This window comes from Cherax quadricarinatus, chromosome 72, assembly GCF_038502225.1.
Source record: "Cherax quadricarinatus isolate ZL_2023a chromosome 72, ASM3850222v1, whole genome shotgun sequence".
In the NCBI taxonomy this organism is placed as follows: Eukaryota; Metazoa; Arthropoda; class Malacostraca; order Decapoda; family Parastacidae; genus Cherax; species Cherax quadricarinatus.
In genome coordinates, this window is record NC_091363.1 from 11,731,261 (window position 1) to 11,745,361 (window position 14,101).

The 14,101-nt window shown below is 39.6% G+C and overlaps 1 protein-coding gene across 10 annotated transcripts in view; it reads left to right on the forward strand.

The window, feature by feature from the left end:
• Ugalt (UDP-galactose transporter) overlaps positions 1 to 14,101 on the forward strand; it is a 41,027-nt gene that overhangs the window by 9,248 nt on the left and 17,678 nt on the right. For 4 of the 10 annotated variants that reach the window (XM_070100429.1, XM_070100431.1, XM_070100430.1 and 1 more), the window contains 3 exons: positions 507 to 647; positions 5,933 to 6,559; positions 9,678 to 11,549. In XM_070100429.1, coding sequence (XP_069956530.1) covers positions 507 to 647; positions 5,933 to 6,559; positions 9,678 to 9,740 — 831 coding nt within the window. In that variant the 3' untranslated portion in view covers positions 9,741 to 11,549. Of the gene's footprint in view, positions 1 to 506; positions 648 to 5,932; positions 6,569 to 9,677; positions 11,550 to 14,101 lie in introns of those variants that run through there. The other 6 variants (XM_070100432.1, XM_070100433.1, XM_070100434.1 and 3 more) reach the window with 6 other exon arrangements.

The following is a 14,101-nucleotide window of genomic DNA, read 5'->3' on the forward strand; positions in this document are numbered from 1 at the left end:
TCACAAGTGGTGACCAAAATGCTGGGAGCAACGGACTAGTAACTCTTCCTATATAAATTACTGAATGAAAAAAAGAAGAAAAACATTACATTTCTTCTTCTCTGGGTCACCTTGCTTTGGTGATAGAGCCATTATTACCTTCAGGTATTGTTGATAACGGTTTTTAGAGCTAGTTTTACCAGTACTTCTAAAGGGTGATCAGGGACTTGCACATGACTAAATAGATTTATCAAAGCTTATTGCTTGGGTAGCATTGAAAAGGGGTTGGGCAAATATTCTGTTAGTGGGTTGGATTTGTAAAGGAGCTGCCCAGTATAGACCAACAGGCCTACTGCAATGTTCCTCCTTTCTTATGTTTTTATGTTTTCAGACTCGTTTTTTCTAAATTCAAAAGACATGTTAAGATATGCAATGATTTGAAGTTACTCCCAAGTGGCAGTTTACTAAATCACTTTAATCTTTATTTTAAGCAGCACTGATATGCATATATGTGTATATTGTTGCAGCACTTGTTCATGGCACTGCACACCCAGATTTGGCAACAGAAGATAGATACCTTGAAAGTGTGTGTTCCTTCGTTCGTATATCTCGTCCAGAACAACTTACTCTATGTGTCTGCGTCAAACCTGGATGCTGCCACATACCAAGTAAATGACAAATTACTGTTGACAGCTTATTAAAAATCGTACTTTAGTTTGCCTTAACCCTTGAGCAATCAATAGACTTTAAAGCTAGTATAATTTCTAACTTTTCTAACTAACGATTACAATGACAGCATGCAACATGAGGTATTCACATGACCTGTTAAACAGCTTATGGTGACGACTAGTATGAGACTTGGATTCCGAGGCATTAATTTTTTGTACAGTTTTATAATTTATTCTTATCTAAGCATACTTTTGGCAAGATGCCAATTAACTGAATGTTGCTGAATGTTTCCTCTTTTTGAAACAGCTGGTGTATTAAAAATAAATGATAATGGATAACTCAAGTGTGATGAACACTTGTCATTGCTCAATAATTTCATGCACTGGACAGGGAAGTATACCATCTTTTAGGAGTGAAGAAGAGCAGGATGTAAGTGTGGGGGAGGTGCATGAGGCATTACGTAGAATGAAAGGGGGTAAAGCAGCTGGAACTGACGTTATCATGACGGAAATGTTAAAAGCAGGGGGTGATAGTGTTGGAGTGGTTGGTATTTTTGTGTAATAAACGTATGAAAGAGGGGAAGGTACCTTGGGATTGGCAGAGAGCATGTATAGTCCCTTTATATAAAGGGAAGGGGGACAAAAGAGATTGTAAAAATTATAGAGGAATTAGTGGGAAAAGTGTATGGTAGGGTTATTATTGAAAGAATTAGAGGTAAGACAGAATGTAGGATTGCGGATGAGCAAGGAGGTTTTAGAGTGGGTAGGGGATGTGTAGATCAGGTGTTTACATTGAAGCATATATGTGAACAGTATTTAGATAAAGGTAGGGAAGTTTTTATTGCATTTATGGATTTGGAAAAGGCATATGATTGTGGATAGGGGAGCAATGTGGCAGATGTTGCAAGTATATGGAATAGGTGGTAAGTTACTAAATGCTGTGAAGAGTTTTTATGAGGACAGTGAGGCTCAGGTTAGGGCGTGTAGAAGAGAGGGAGACAACTTCCCGGTAAAAGTAGATCTTAGACAGGAATGTGTAGTGTCACCATGGTTGTGTAATATATTTATAGATGGGGTTGTAAAAGAAGTAAATGCTAGGGTGTTTTGGAGAGGGGTGGGATCAAATTTTGGGGAATCAAATACAAAATGGGAAGTGACACAGTTACTTTTTGCTGATGATGCTGTACTTATGGGTGATTCTAAAGAAAAATTGCAGAAGGTAGTGGACGAATTTGGTAGTGTGTGTAAAGGTAGAGAGTTGAAAGTGAACATAGAAAAGAGTAAGGTGATGAGGGTATCAAATGATTTAGATAAAGAAAAATTGGATATCAAATTGGGGAGAAGTATAGAAGAAGTGAATGTTTTCAGATATTTGGGAGTTGACGTATCAGCAGATGGATTTATGAAGGATGAGGTTAATAATAGAATTGAGGGAAAAAAGGTGAGTGGTGCGTTGAGGTATATGTGGAGACAAAGAACGTTATCTATGGAGACAAAGAAGGGAATGTATGAAAGTATAGTGGTACCAACACTCTTATATGGGTGTGAAGCTTGGGTTGTAAATGCTGCAGCGAGGAGGCAGTTGGAGGCAGTGGAGATGTCCTGTCTAAGGGCAATGTGTGGTGTAAATATTATGCAGAAAATTCAGAGTGTGGAAATTAGGAGGTGTGGAGTTAATAAAAGTATTAGTCAGAGGGCTGAAGAGGGGTTGTTGAGGTTGTTTGGTCAGTTAGAGAGAATGGATCAAAGTAGAATGACATGGAGAGCATATACATCTGTAGGGGAAGGAAGGCGGGGTGGGGGTCGTCCTCGAAAAGGTTGGAAGGAATGGGTAAGGAAGGTTTTGTGGGCCAGGGGCTTGGACTTCCAGCAAGCATGCGTGAGCGTGTTAATAGGAGTGAATGGAGAAGAATGGTATTTGGGACCTGACGAGCTGTTGGAGTGTGAGCAGGGTAATATTTAGTGAAGGGATTCAGGGTAACCGGTTATTTTATATAGCCGGACTTGAGTCCTGGAAATGGGAAGTACAATGCCTGCACTTTAAAGGAGGGGTTTGGGATATTGGCAGTTTGGAGGGATATGTTGTGTATCTTTATACGTATATGCTTCTAAACTGTTGTATTCTAAGCACCTCTGCAAAACAGTGATTATGTGTGAGTGAGATGAAAGTGTTGAATGATGATGAAAGTATTTTCTTTCTTTTTGGGTCACCCTGCCTTGGTGGGAGACGGCTGATTTGTTAAAAAAAAAAAATAATCTCAAAAGATTAATTGCTCTGTGTATTTTGATAAATGATAATTTTTATAGCAGGATTGGTTAACTGGTCCCAGGTGAAGCATCAAAAATAATCATGTACCTTTCCAAAAGCTACAGGTGTAAAAATGGCATTATGTGGTAGGCAGCTAATATTTTCCTATAATAATACTCTTCAAGGGGGAGGAGGATGCCACTGAAGGGCTGTTGATCTGAGGAATTGGAGGTACCCTTCCCTTCCTAGGATCAAACCTGATTACCTCCCCTTTCCTCAGGTGCTGTATAACCCCTGTGTGTTAAGCACTTCCTTACAATCTATTATACAAATGATCTATGAATAATAATAAATGACTTGGTTTAAGAATTTTAAAATTTAGTAGCAATGAACAAGAATGATAATAATAATAGTAAAAATAATAATAATACAGTGGACCCCCGCATAACGATTACCTCCGAATGCGACCAATTATGTAAGTGTATTTATGTAAGTGCATTTGTACGTGTATGTTTGGGGGTCTGAAATGGACTAATCTACTTCTCAATATTTCTTATGGGAACAAATTCGGTCAGTACTGGCACCTGAACATACTTCTGGAGTGAAAAAATATCGTTAACCGGGGGTCCACTGTACTTTAATACTAAAAAAGTAACAACAACGTTCTTAAATTGCATGATATATTTTGAAGGAACTTCTGGCACACTATATTTAACAGTTATTTTGAAATTTCGTTTTGTATTAAACAAATTAGTTTTTGGATTTTGTGTTTGAGGGCAGAAAAATATCACAAAGGTAGACTGAGCTAAACTTTGATAACAGTTTGAAAATAGCTGTCTAATATGGGGTATACTTTTTCTCAGTACAGTGGTACGCCAAGTTTTGTACAGCTCCCAACTAAAACAATTATGTAAGTGCTTTTGTAAGTGTATTTTTGGGGGTCTGAAACTGATTATTCTAGTTTACATTATTCCGTATGGGAACAAATTCGTTTTGTGACGGCTCTTGAATGGTCTTCTGGAACGAATTGTGGCCGAAACTTGGGGTATCGCTGTACAACATTTCAGAACTCAATGGTTACCTGTTTCAGAACAATTTTCATCTTTATAAAGTTCTTGTTGTCTCTCTGAGAAGCAGCTTCCTTGGTGATTACTGTAAAGTAACTTTCGGTCAATCAGTATCAGTGAAAGGTGCCCCCACAAGACTTGTCTGTGGCCTTTTTGGCTGAATAACATTGAATTTTTTGAGGTAGTAGGTTGGTAGACAGCACCCGCCCAGGGAGGTACTACCGTCCTGCCAGGCGAGTGTGAAACGAAAGCCCGTAATTGTTTTACATGATGGTAGGATTGCTTGTGTCCTTTTTTCTGTCTCGTTAATGTGCAAGATTTCAGGTACGTCTTGCTACTTCTACTTACACTTAGGTCACACTACACATACATGTACAAGCATGTATATATATACACACCTCTCTGGGTTTTCTTCTATTTTCTTTTTAGTTCTCATTCTTGTTTATTTCCTCTTATCTCCATGGGGAAGTGGAACAGAATTCTTCCTCCATAAGCCATGCGTGTTGTAAGAGGCGACTAAAATGCCGGGAGCAAGGGGCTAGTAACCCCTTCTCCTGTATATATTACTAAATGTAAAAGGAGAAACTTTCGTTTTTCCTTTTGGGCCGCCCCGCCTCGGTGGGATACGGCCGGTGTGTTGAAAGAAGGAGAAAGAACATTGAATTTTAAAGTAAAATTATTTTAAAGTTGTTAAAGCAAGATTGCATATTACTTTGCACCATTATGTAGAACTGCATCATCTTGATTACAGTGAACCCTTGGTTATCGGACATTCCAGATATCGGCCAATTTGGATTTCGGCCGCTTTTTTTGGCTGAAATTCTATCCTGGTTTGTGGCTGTCATTTCGGAGATCAGATGTATTGGACACACAATGATAATCACTCTTGGGCACGTTAAATGTCTTATTTTAGGTTAATATTTCATTAATCTATGTATGACATTTTCTTCAAAATTATATAAGAAACACATTAAATAGCATATAAACATGCAATGTTTATATGCTATCAAGTGGTGAGTACCGGCGAATCAAGGAGGAGGGAGGGTGGAGGGTAAACATTATGCTTTCTCTGATTCAGCGTTAGAGAAAACTGTGAATCTGGCGTCTGGTCCAGTCACCACCCTTCATAAACGTTTGTTTACAATTCTCGGCATGTATTATTCATTACTTCTCCCTTTGTTTATGATGCCATCTAAAGTTAGTTGTTAGAAATGATTAAACTCAGTGAACATGATATGTTGATGGTAATAATATGGCTGTGTAGTTTAGCCCAGGGGGCCTACATACATGTACCTATATCTGCTTGCTACCTACACTGTATTTCTACAAATAAATATTACTCACCAGTCTCCCTACATTAAGACTACAAATATTTTGAGGTAAGCAATGACTGTACCGTGGCAGTAAAAGGCAAAGAAGGGAAGTAACCCTAGATAGGGCTTTGATACCTGAAGTCCTTCTGGAGGGGGATTCCCAGCTCCGTATCCCCTCCTCGCCTTCAATACGTCAACAAGAGTCTTCAATAAAGATATGTAATATTCATTTATTATTAAAATTTGTGCTTTATATTTATTTCTTATTGTTTTGTGTATGTAAAACTATAGTTATTCTCTATAAAATGTATTTTTTGTTAATACTTTTGGGTGTCTGAAAGGGATTAATTGTATTTACATTATTTCTTACGGGAAATATTATTTCAGTTTTCGGCCTTTTTTTGGATTTAGGCCGAGCTTCTGGAACGGATTACCGCCGATAACCGAGAGTCCACTGTACTTGATCTTGGTGGGATTGTATCTGTAGTTCCCTTTTGCAATTTGACACAACTGAAGTTTACTATATACAGACACACTTGAATCAAATTCAGTAGGAAGCATTTATAATTTTCATCTTATTTCACACCATCTTAAACTATCATTATGGGCTCTAACTATTTTTTTTTTAATAGTTGTATTTCTTTGTTTTTCTTTCAGGTTACCTATCAGATGAAGATTCTGACAACTGCAATGTTTGCTGTGTTGATCCTACAGAAGCAGCTGCGTGGGACACAGTGGCTTTCATTGTTAATTCTCACGGTTGGAGTTGCTCTTGTTCAGCTGTCTGCATCTAGCAAGGGAGTCACTACAGATAATATGGGACAGAATCGTCTATTAGGCTGCATTGCTGCTATTTCTGCTTGTTGCTGTTCAGGTTTTGCTGGCATCTACTTTGAAAAAATCTTGAAAGGGTCAGATGTATCACTGTGGGTCAGAAATGTTCAGTTGTCTTTCCTCTCCCTACCTTTAGGTGTATTGACATCATATGCAAATGACTACTCAGCCATTATGGATAAAGGTTTCTTTTACGGTTATGATGCTTATGTGTGGTATCTTGTGGTACTCAATGCTGTGGGAGGACTTCTGGTAGCAATGGTAGTCAAATATGCTGACAATATTTTAAAAGGCTTTGCAACATCATTAGCCATTGTCATATCCACTGTTGCATCTGTATTTCTTTTTGATTTTGTAATAACATTTCAGTTTGCAGTTGGCACAGCCTTGGTGATAGGCTCAATCTTCCTGTACAGCCATGAACCCAAGAAAGCACCAAGCAACCCCATGGTAGGGAAGGTGTGAGTTTTGAGTGGTTGTGTTGTGTGGCAAGCCTTAGTAATGCATCTGCCAAGCTTTCAAAATATCACTGGAAATGGTTGCAAATTCTCTTCTAATCCTTCATGGATTGCAAATCTAAGCATTTAACTGCTGTAATTCTTCTGCATTTTTATATTGTTTGGCACAAAATGGCTAGGGCAGTGCTTTCAACTGTTTTAATGTGTGAAAATAAATTGTATAAAATACCGACACACTGGAAACATAAACACACATGCAGTTTAATGTGATCCTTTATTGACAACGTTTCGCCCACACAGTGGGCTTTTTCAAGTCACAAACAGATCTGTTTGTGACTTGAAAAAGCCCACTGTGTGGGCAAAACGTCGTCAATAAAGGATCACATTAAACTACATATGTGTTTGTTTCCTGTTTTAATGTGTATTGAGAAATGCAGCTTTTTCCACTTGCTAATATAACTAGTACTTCATGCATCCTTTGCATGATGTAAACCTTACTTCTTGTAAGGATTACATCATGCATACTTTTATTTTCATCATCAGTATTACCTTATTCACCCTTTTTTGGTGGTTTGGGAAGCACTTTTCTTGAGTATTATTATTATTATTATCACACCGGCCGATTCCCACCAAGGCAGGGTGGCCCGAAAAAGAAAAACTTTCACCATCATTCACTCCATCACTGTCTTGCCAGAAGGGTGCTTTACACTACAGTTTTTAAACTGCAACATTAACATATATAGATTATAAAATAATCTTCAGAATCAGTCTTCTTTCCCTCTTGCTATAGCAGAGTCAGGGCTTTGTACACTACTTGAGTGATAGGTGTTGTGGTAGCCACTCCTTTATGTTTTACCATGGTAAAAATTGTCCCTGTGAGAAGTTTCAGTGATTGTAAACTGACCCTGAACATGTTTATTAATAGTCTTTCATATTCAGTAAACATATATGTTCAAGATGAGACAGTAGATGTGAACTGCTGATGGGATTGATGTTGCTGTCACAAGGGAAGGTGTATACAGTCCACGATGAGCTTTTGGAGAGACATTTCCACTTAAAAGGGACAAGTAAAATCTAAAGTTTTTCCTTCTGTACGCTAGAAACGACCAAAATAGGCAAGTTTGCAAATTTATTTATTTCATCTCTTTGTAATAAGAAATCATCTTTGGGTACACACTGAAAAGTTAAAAGATCCTGGTATAAAAATTGTGCACATGGACCCATTCCAATTTGTTGTATGCAGTGCTGCATTGTGTCAGCCTTGGTTAAAATTTATTACCTAAAATATTGGACTTTGTCATTGTAAAATCAGTAACCTTCAGTAATAAAACTTACTGCTGAAGTGAGTCCAGTAATCCAATATATTTTTTGAATACACAACACTGCATTAGCCATATCTCTCATGTTGCATCTCCGGTGATGATTGAATGTAATACTGCCACCATGTTCCTGTATTTTGAAAATAGTTTTCTAAAATGGCATGTCACATTTTGCATTAACAGCAAGCCTTAATAATGGAATGTTCTTTTGGAAAGATCATTTGGCCTTGCCCTTGCTTTACATCTGCTGTTTTAAAAATTAATTAATGTATGGTATGTGGTGTGTCTTGTTTGCTAAGTTGATGAGTCCATTAACAGGATTCCACCGGTGCCCCTCACACAAGCACGTGTTCATGAGTTGGCGAGTCCATTCTTTAACAGGATATCACTGCTGCTCCTCACTGTCCACACAAGCACACATGCTCACTCAAGTAGATCTGTATACACAAGCACACATGCTCACTCAAGTAGATCTGTCCACACAAGCACACATGCTCACTCAAGTAGATCTGTCCACACAAGCACACATGCTCACTCAAGCACACCTGTCTACACAAGTACATGTGTCCATACATGCACATCTGTCCATGATCCACAATTGCAGGGCTCAGAAAAAAATAATGAGTGTTCTCTCTGCTTGGAATTACATAATTACTGAATGTGTCGTCTGGTTAAGGGTTGTAAGATCATTTTTATTCTGTGTTTGTGTGACTTTTTATAAATCAGTGTAAGGAAAGGTTATACAGCTATAGTGCCATCTCATGTATAGTATGTACTTTTATTTAGCAAGGTGTTATTGAGTATCATCATGTATAGATGAGTATTTAAATGGCACCATATAAGGTACACCTATGTATGCTCTAGACACTTGGTCTTTCAAGAGGGTGCCCTGATGTTGGTGAAGGGCTCTTGATCCAAGGAGTTGGAGGTATCCTCTTCCTTTGATCAAGCCTGATTACCTCTCATTCCTCAGGTACTGTATGGCTATGGATTTAGCACTTCTCTTTTAACAAAAATATATAAAGTTATGGTTGGTGTCATATATAAGGTTGTACTATTAAAAATAGCTCAGAATCTCTTCAAACGATTAGTGCCTTTTTTTCTAGGAAACTTGATTAGTAAAATATTTATCTTAAATTACCATGTCATTTATACTTTTTGGGATTTTTGGTAAGCTTTTAGGCTAAACTATTTTTATCATTGCTGCTAACTGAGGTTTGAAATCTGATTTTAATACAGTGGAACTTTGACTACGAGTGTCCCAACATACAAGTTTTTCAAGATATGAGCGGGAGCAGGAATGGCTGCCACCACTAGTCACATAATGACATATTTTATTCATTAGATAGTATATATAGTGTTTTTGTTATTTATATTGTTTATTATGTCATATTAGATGAATTGTGATAGATAAATAAGCTGTAAAGCTGATATTAGCGTCACATTGAAGTATTTTGTCCTGCCTCCTAAGAGCAGGAATTCTGCTGGAACAGATTAATGGCATTTCATTTAATTTAAATGAGGAAAATTGATTTGATATACGAGCAAATTTAGTTAAGAGCTAGGTCACGGAATGGATTAAACTCGTAAGTTGAGGTTCCACTGTATAGGCATGTACTGTAGTATGCAAATTTCTGATTAGTTCTTAATTTATAACTTATAAAATTAGTTTTAGAATTAGTTATTTTATCATTTTTCACACTCGTGCAATTGCTAGTTCTTCTGTATGTGCTCTGTTGCTTAGGCCTTTGGTAGTTTTATTTTTAATTAAAAAACTCCTCTGTTGTACAGATGTTTCCACATATGCCTCATGAAGAACTGGATATCAGAAATACTGGGGAAGAAATAAAGTGATAGTTTGTTCTGCATAATGGGTATGGAATGGAAAAATGAGATGGCAAAATTTCCTCTCAAAATTGTAGATTAGTTGTGAACAGCACAGCATTTTTTTTTCAATATTGGCAAAAAAGACAGTACTGTATCTAAGAATTACACCGCAAGTTGTAGAAGTGAGATTGTACACTGCAGTGGAGGCTAACGATTTCAAGATTAGATAAGTAGGTACGTAGTTGCATTGATTGAGACCAGTAGCTTGCTTCTGGATTGATTGGTTGAAGCATAGTTGACAAGTGGTAAGACGACATACAGCAAAAGGAGACCTTTATATAGTACCACGTTCATGTACTAATGAAGGTGTCCTTTTGCTGTATACTTCTTGCTACTTTCCCTTGAATTACCTTATGAACCTACAAAGAGATAAGTAATCTCCAGAAGAGAGTCATTCTCTTAATCAAATGTCACTGAGACTTCGACATAACTGTTTTTTTGATGGCTTATATATAGGTATTATCTTCTGTTCAAGCTATGTAGTTACCTCTTAAGTTTTATATGATCACAATACAGTGGAGCCTTGACTTACGAGTGTCCCAGCATACAAATTTTTTTGAGATATGAGCCATCCCTGGTTCAATTTTTTGCTCTGAGTTTCAAGCCAACATTTGAGTTACGAGCCTGCTTCCCCATCAATGCAAAACCTGGACACCTTTCTTGTTTATCTATGATTTCATGCTTTAATTCCATGGAAATAATCATCTTTTTCTTCTCAGCATTGTCCGTTACACTTACTTTCTTAGGACCCATGCTTAGAAAAACGAAATTTGGCCAAATGACTTGTCAAAAATATAAGCAAAGCATGAGATAACTGCTCCCACAGCGAGGTAAACAGTTGATAGAGTTTGTTATTATAATTATTATTATTATTAATTTAGGTAACTAGAGCACAGATCCAATTCTCTAGATCAAGAGCCCCTCACCAGCGTTGAGGTTCCTTGACGCTGGTGAGAGACTCTTGATCTAGGGAATTGGATCTGTGCTCCAGTTCCCTAAATTAATAATAATAATACATAATACATACATAAAGATAATTCAGAATGCTGCTGCTAGTTGGCACAGCTGATGCTAAAACATCCGGTAAGCAGTATACATGTTTACATCGCTTTGGGAGCATTTCTCTCGTGCTTGCTTGCTGCTTTTTTTTTGGCAATCATTTGGCCAAATTTCTTTTTTTCTAACCATGGGCCCTTAGAAAATAAGTGCAAAGGACTTTGCTGAGAAAAAAAAGACGATGATTTCCATGGACTTAGCCAGGCAATACCAGCTTAGTACATCTACGATATGTAGACACTAAAGCTGTATCAGCTATGTTCATTGATTAAACAAAACAAATTGTATCAGTTAAGTTCAGCGATGAAACAAAATAATGTTGGAGGTTTACAGGGCCACTGACATATGCCTCAACAAGCCCCCACCCTCAAAATCCCCCACCATTTCTGTATTGAGGTATATGTGGAGACAAAAAATGTTATCTATGGAGGCAAAGAAGGGAATGTATGAAAGTATAGTAGTACCAACACTCTTATATGGGTGTGAAGCTTGGGTTGTGAATACAGCAGTGAGGAGGCAGTGGAGATGTCCTGTCTAAGGGCAATGTGTGGTGTAAATATTATGCAGAAAATTCAGAGTGTGGAAATTAGGAGAAGGTGTGGAGTTAATAAAAGTATTAGTCAGAGGGGTTATTGAGGTGGTTTGGTCATTTAGAGAGAATGGATCAAAGTAGAATGACATGGAGAGCATTTAAATCTGTAGGGGATGGAAGGCGGGGTAGGGGTCGTCCTCGAAAAGGTTGGAAGGAAGGGGTAAGGGAAGTTTTGTGCGCGAGGGACTTGGATTTCCAGTAGGCGTGCATGATAGGCATGAATGGAGACGAATGGTATTTGGGACCTGACGATCTGTTGGAGTGTGAGCAGGGTAATATTTAGTGGAGGGATTCAGGGAAACCGGTTATTTTTATATAGCCGGACTCGATTCCTGGAAATGGGAAGTACAATGCCTGTACTCTAAAGGAGGGGTTTCGGGATATTAGTAGTTTGGAGGGATGTGTTGTGTATCTTTATACATATATGCTTCTAAACTGTTGTGTTCTGAGCACCTCTGCAAAAACAATGATTATGTGTGAGCGAGGTGAAAGTGTTGAATGATGAAAGTCTTTTCTTTTTTGGGGATTTTGTTTCTTTTTGGGTCACCCTCCTCTTCAAGGAGGGCTCCTTGGTGTGGTGAAGAGGCTCTTGGTCTGAGGAATTAGACCTGTCGGTCTTCTTCCTCAGACCGAACCTAATTACCCCCCAATCCCCCTTCCCTATCCCATCCTCCCCTTTTTCCTTTCCTCCTCCCCACCCCTCCCTTTTGCCCTTCCTTTTTGGCCTTTGGGATTTTTTCCCACAGGTGCGCTAGTTCCTAGGTAGGGGAAAGGGTACTGGGGTCCATCCCATTCCATTGAGGTTCTTGGTGGTGGCGTAGTTTGCCGTGGAATCTGGATTGCCTGGGGATGTCCTGATCCCTCTCCGGTATCCTAGAGGGTGGCTTTGGGTGTCTTTCGGGCGACAGGTGCATCTCTGGAAGCCACCTTTCGGATTCCGGGGGTGGTGGCCGAAGGAGGTATGCTTTGTGGTGGATATCCGGCTGCCCTCTCTTTTGTCCACCGAGGTAGTTCGGCAGATGTGAGGTTGCTATCCCGGATTGCTGGTTTACTGGCATGATGGGTAGGGTATGGCACGGGTTCCATGCTGCATCTGCGCTACTTGCGGTGCTGAGGTCCTCTTGAGCGCGGAGGGAGATTTCTGGCCCTTTCATTCCTCCTAGGAACTATCCCTCCCCAGTCCCCCCTTTTATTATTCTTTTTTTTTATTTTTCTTTTCTTTTTTTTCTTAAAAAACAAAAAGAAAGAAGTAACCTAACCATGGAGTAACCAATCCATGACCCCGCTACCTCCGGGCCCCTTATTGTTACCGCACCCCGTTCTGACTTCGCCTCGTCTTTTGGCCACTCTTCGGACATTCCTAAGGCCCCTGTACGTCTTGCTAGTGCTGTTTCCTCGCCCGCTTCAGGTACCGGGGCTTCCACTGACTCCTTCGATTTGTCTGACCTCCGCTCTCCTTTGACTATGCTTCCGGCTTCTCCCTCTACGGTGCGGCAATTTTCGAATCGCCAGCCCGTCCCACGTCGGACCGGCTCTGGTCCCACTTCTAAACATCAACGACAATCTCCAAATGATGTTACTTCGTTACCTTCCCATTCTACTCGGAAAAGACCGACACGTCATGCACTCCCTCTCCACTCTCAGTTTCGGACCACACAATGGACTAAATTCTTTACATTAAGACCAACTTCTTCTACTGCCTATCTTTCCGACCATAGTACGTATTGGCAAAGCGCTCCTACGCCACGTTGGTAGAGATATTTCCTTTCATGCTCTTAAGAGTGGTACATGCATCATCACAGTCCAGAATTCTACCCAAGCTCATGATCTTTCTCTTTTTTCACATATCGATACTGTTCCTATCACTATCGAAAAACATCATTCCCTCAATTCTTGTAGTGGTACTGTTATTCTGCCCCATACCATAGTCCAACAGAATTTCCAGACATGTGGCACTGACGTTCTCGAACAGCTGGAGCTCCAAGATCTACCAATTCTCAAGGTAGACACTTACGTTCTTCCTGCCCGCGGGTGAAGACGATACCCTTGCAATGTGGCTCATTTAACTTTTGACAGCCATGAACTCCCATCCTCTGTTTATGTAGCAGGACATCGTTTACAAGTTCGGAAGGTGATCCCTACACCGCAACAGTGTAGGAATTGCTGGCGATTTGGCCACCCAGCAAAATATTGCAGATCTATAGCCGAATGCCCAGTCTGTGGTGCCGATGACCATTCTAATACGTCTTGCAGTCGAACTCCCTCTTGCCTTAATTGTCATGAGGCTCACCCTTCGTACTCTCGCCGTTGCCAAGTCTACTTAAATGAGCGGGAAATTCATTGCCTCAAAGAGGCAGAAAGTCTCCCTTATGCTATGGTGGTTTCTCATCTCCACCTCCAAGGGAGACTGCCCTGTGTTTCTTACTCTCGTGTTTCAAAGCGTCCCCCCACTTCTGGGGTCACATCTTCTGCAGCCTCCTCTGCGGTTGCCAGTCCCATAGTCACTCCTTTATCTAATTCTTTTGTTGTCCTAGGCTCAGACGTCCCTACTTCAACTCCTCAGTCTGTCCTCACTTCTTCGTGTCCTCCCTCACAAACCTCGGTATCAACAAGACCTCGTATGATACCTCCTCCCAATCATCCCTCTACTTCTCAGAGGCCCAAAAAATCTTTAACCCCT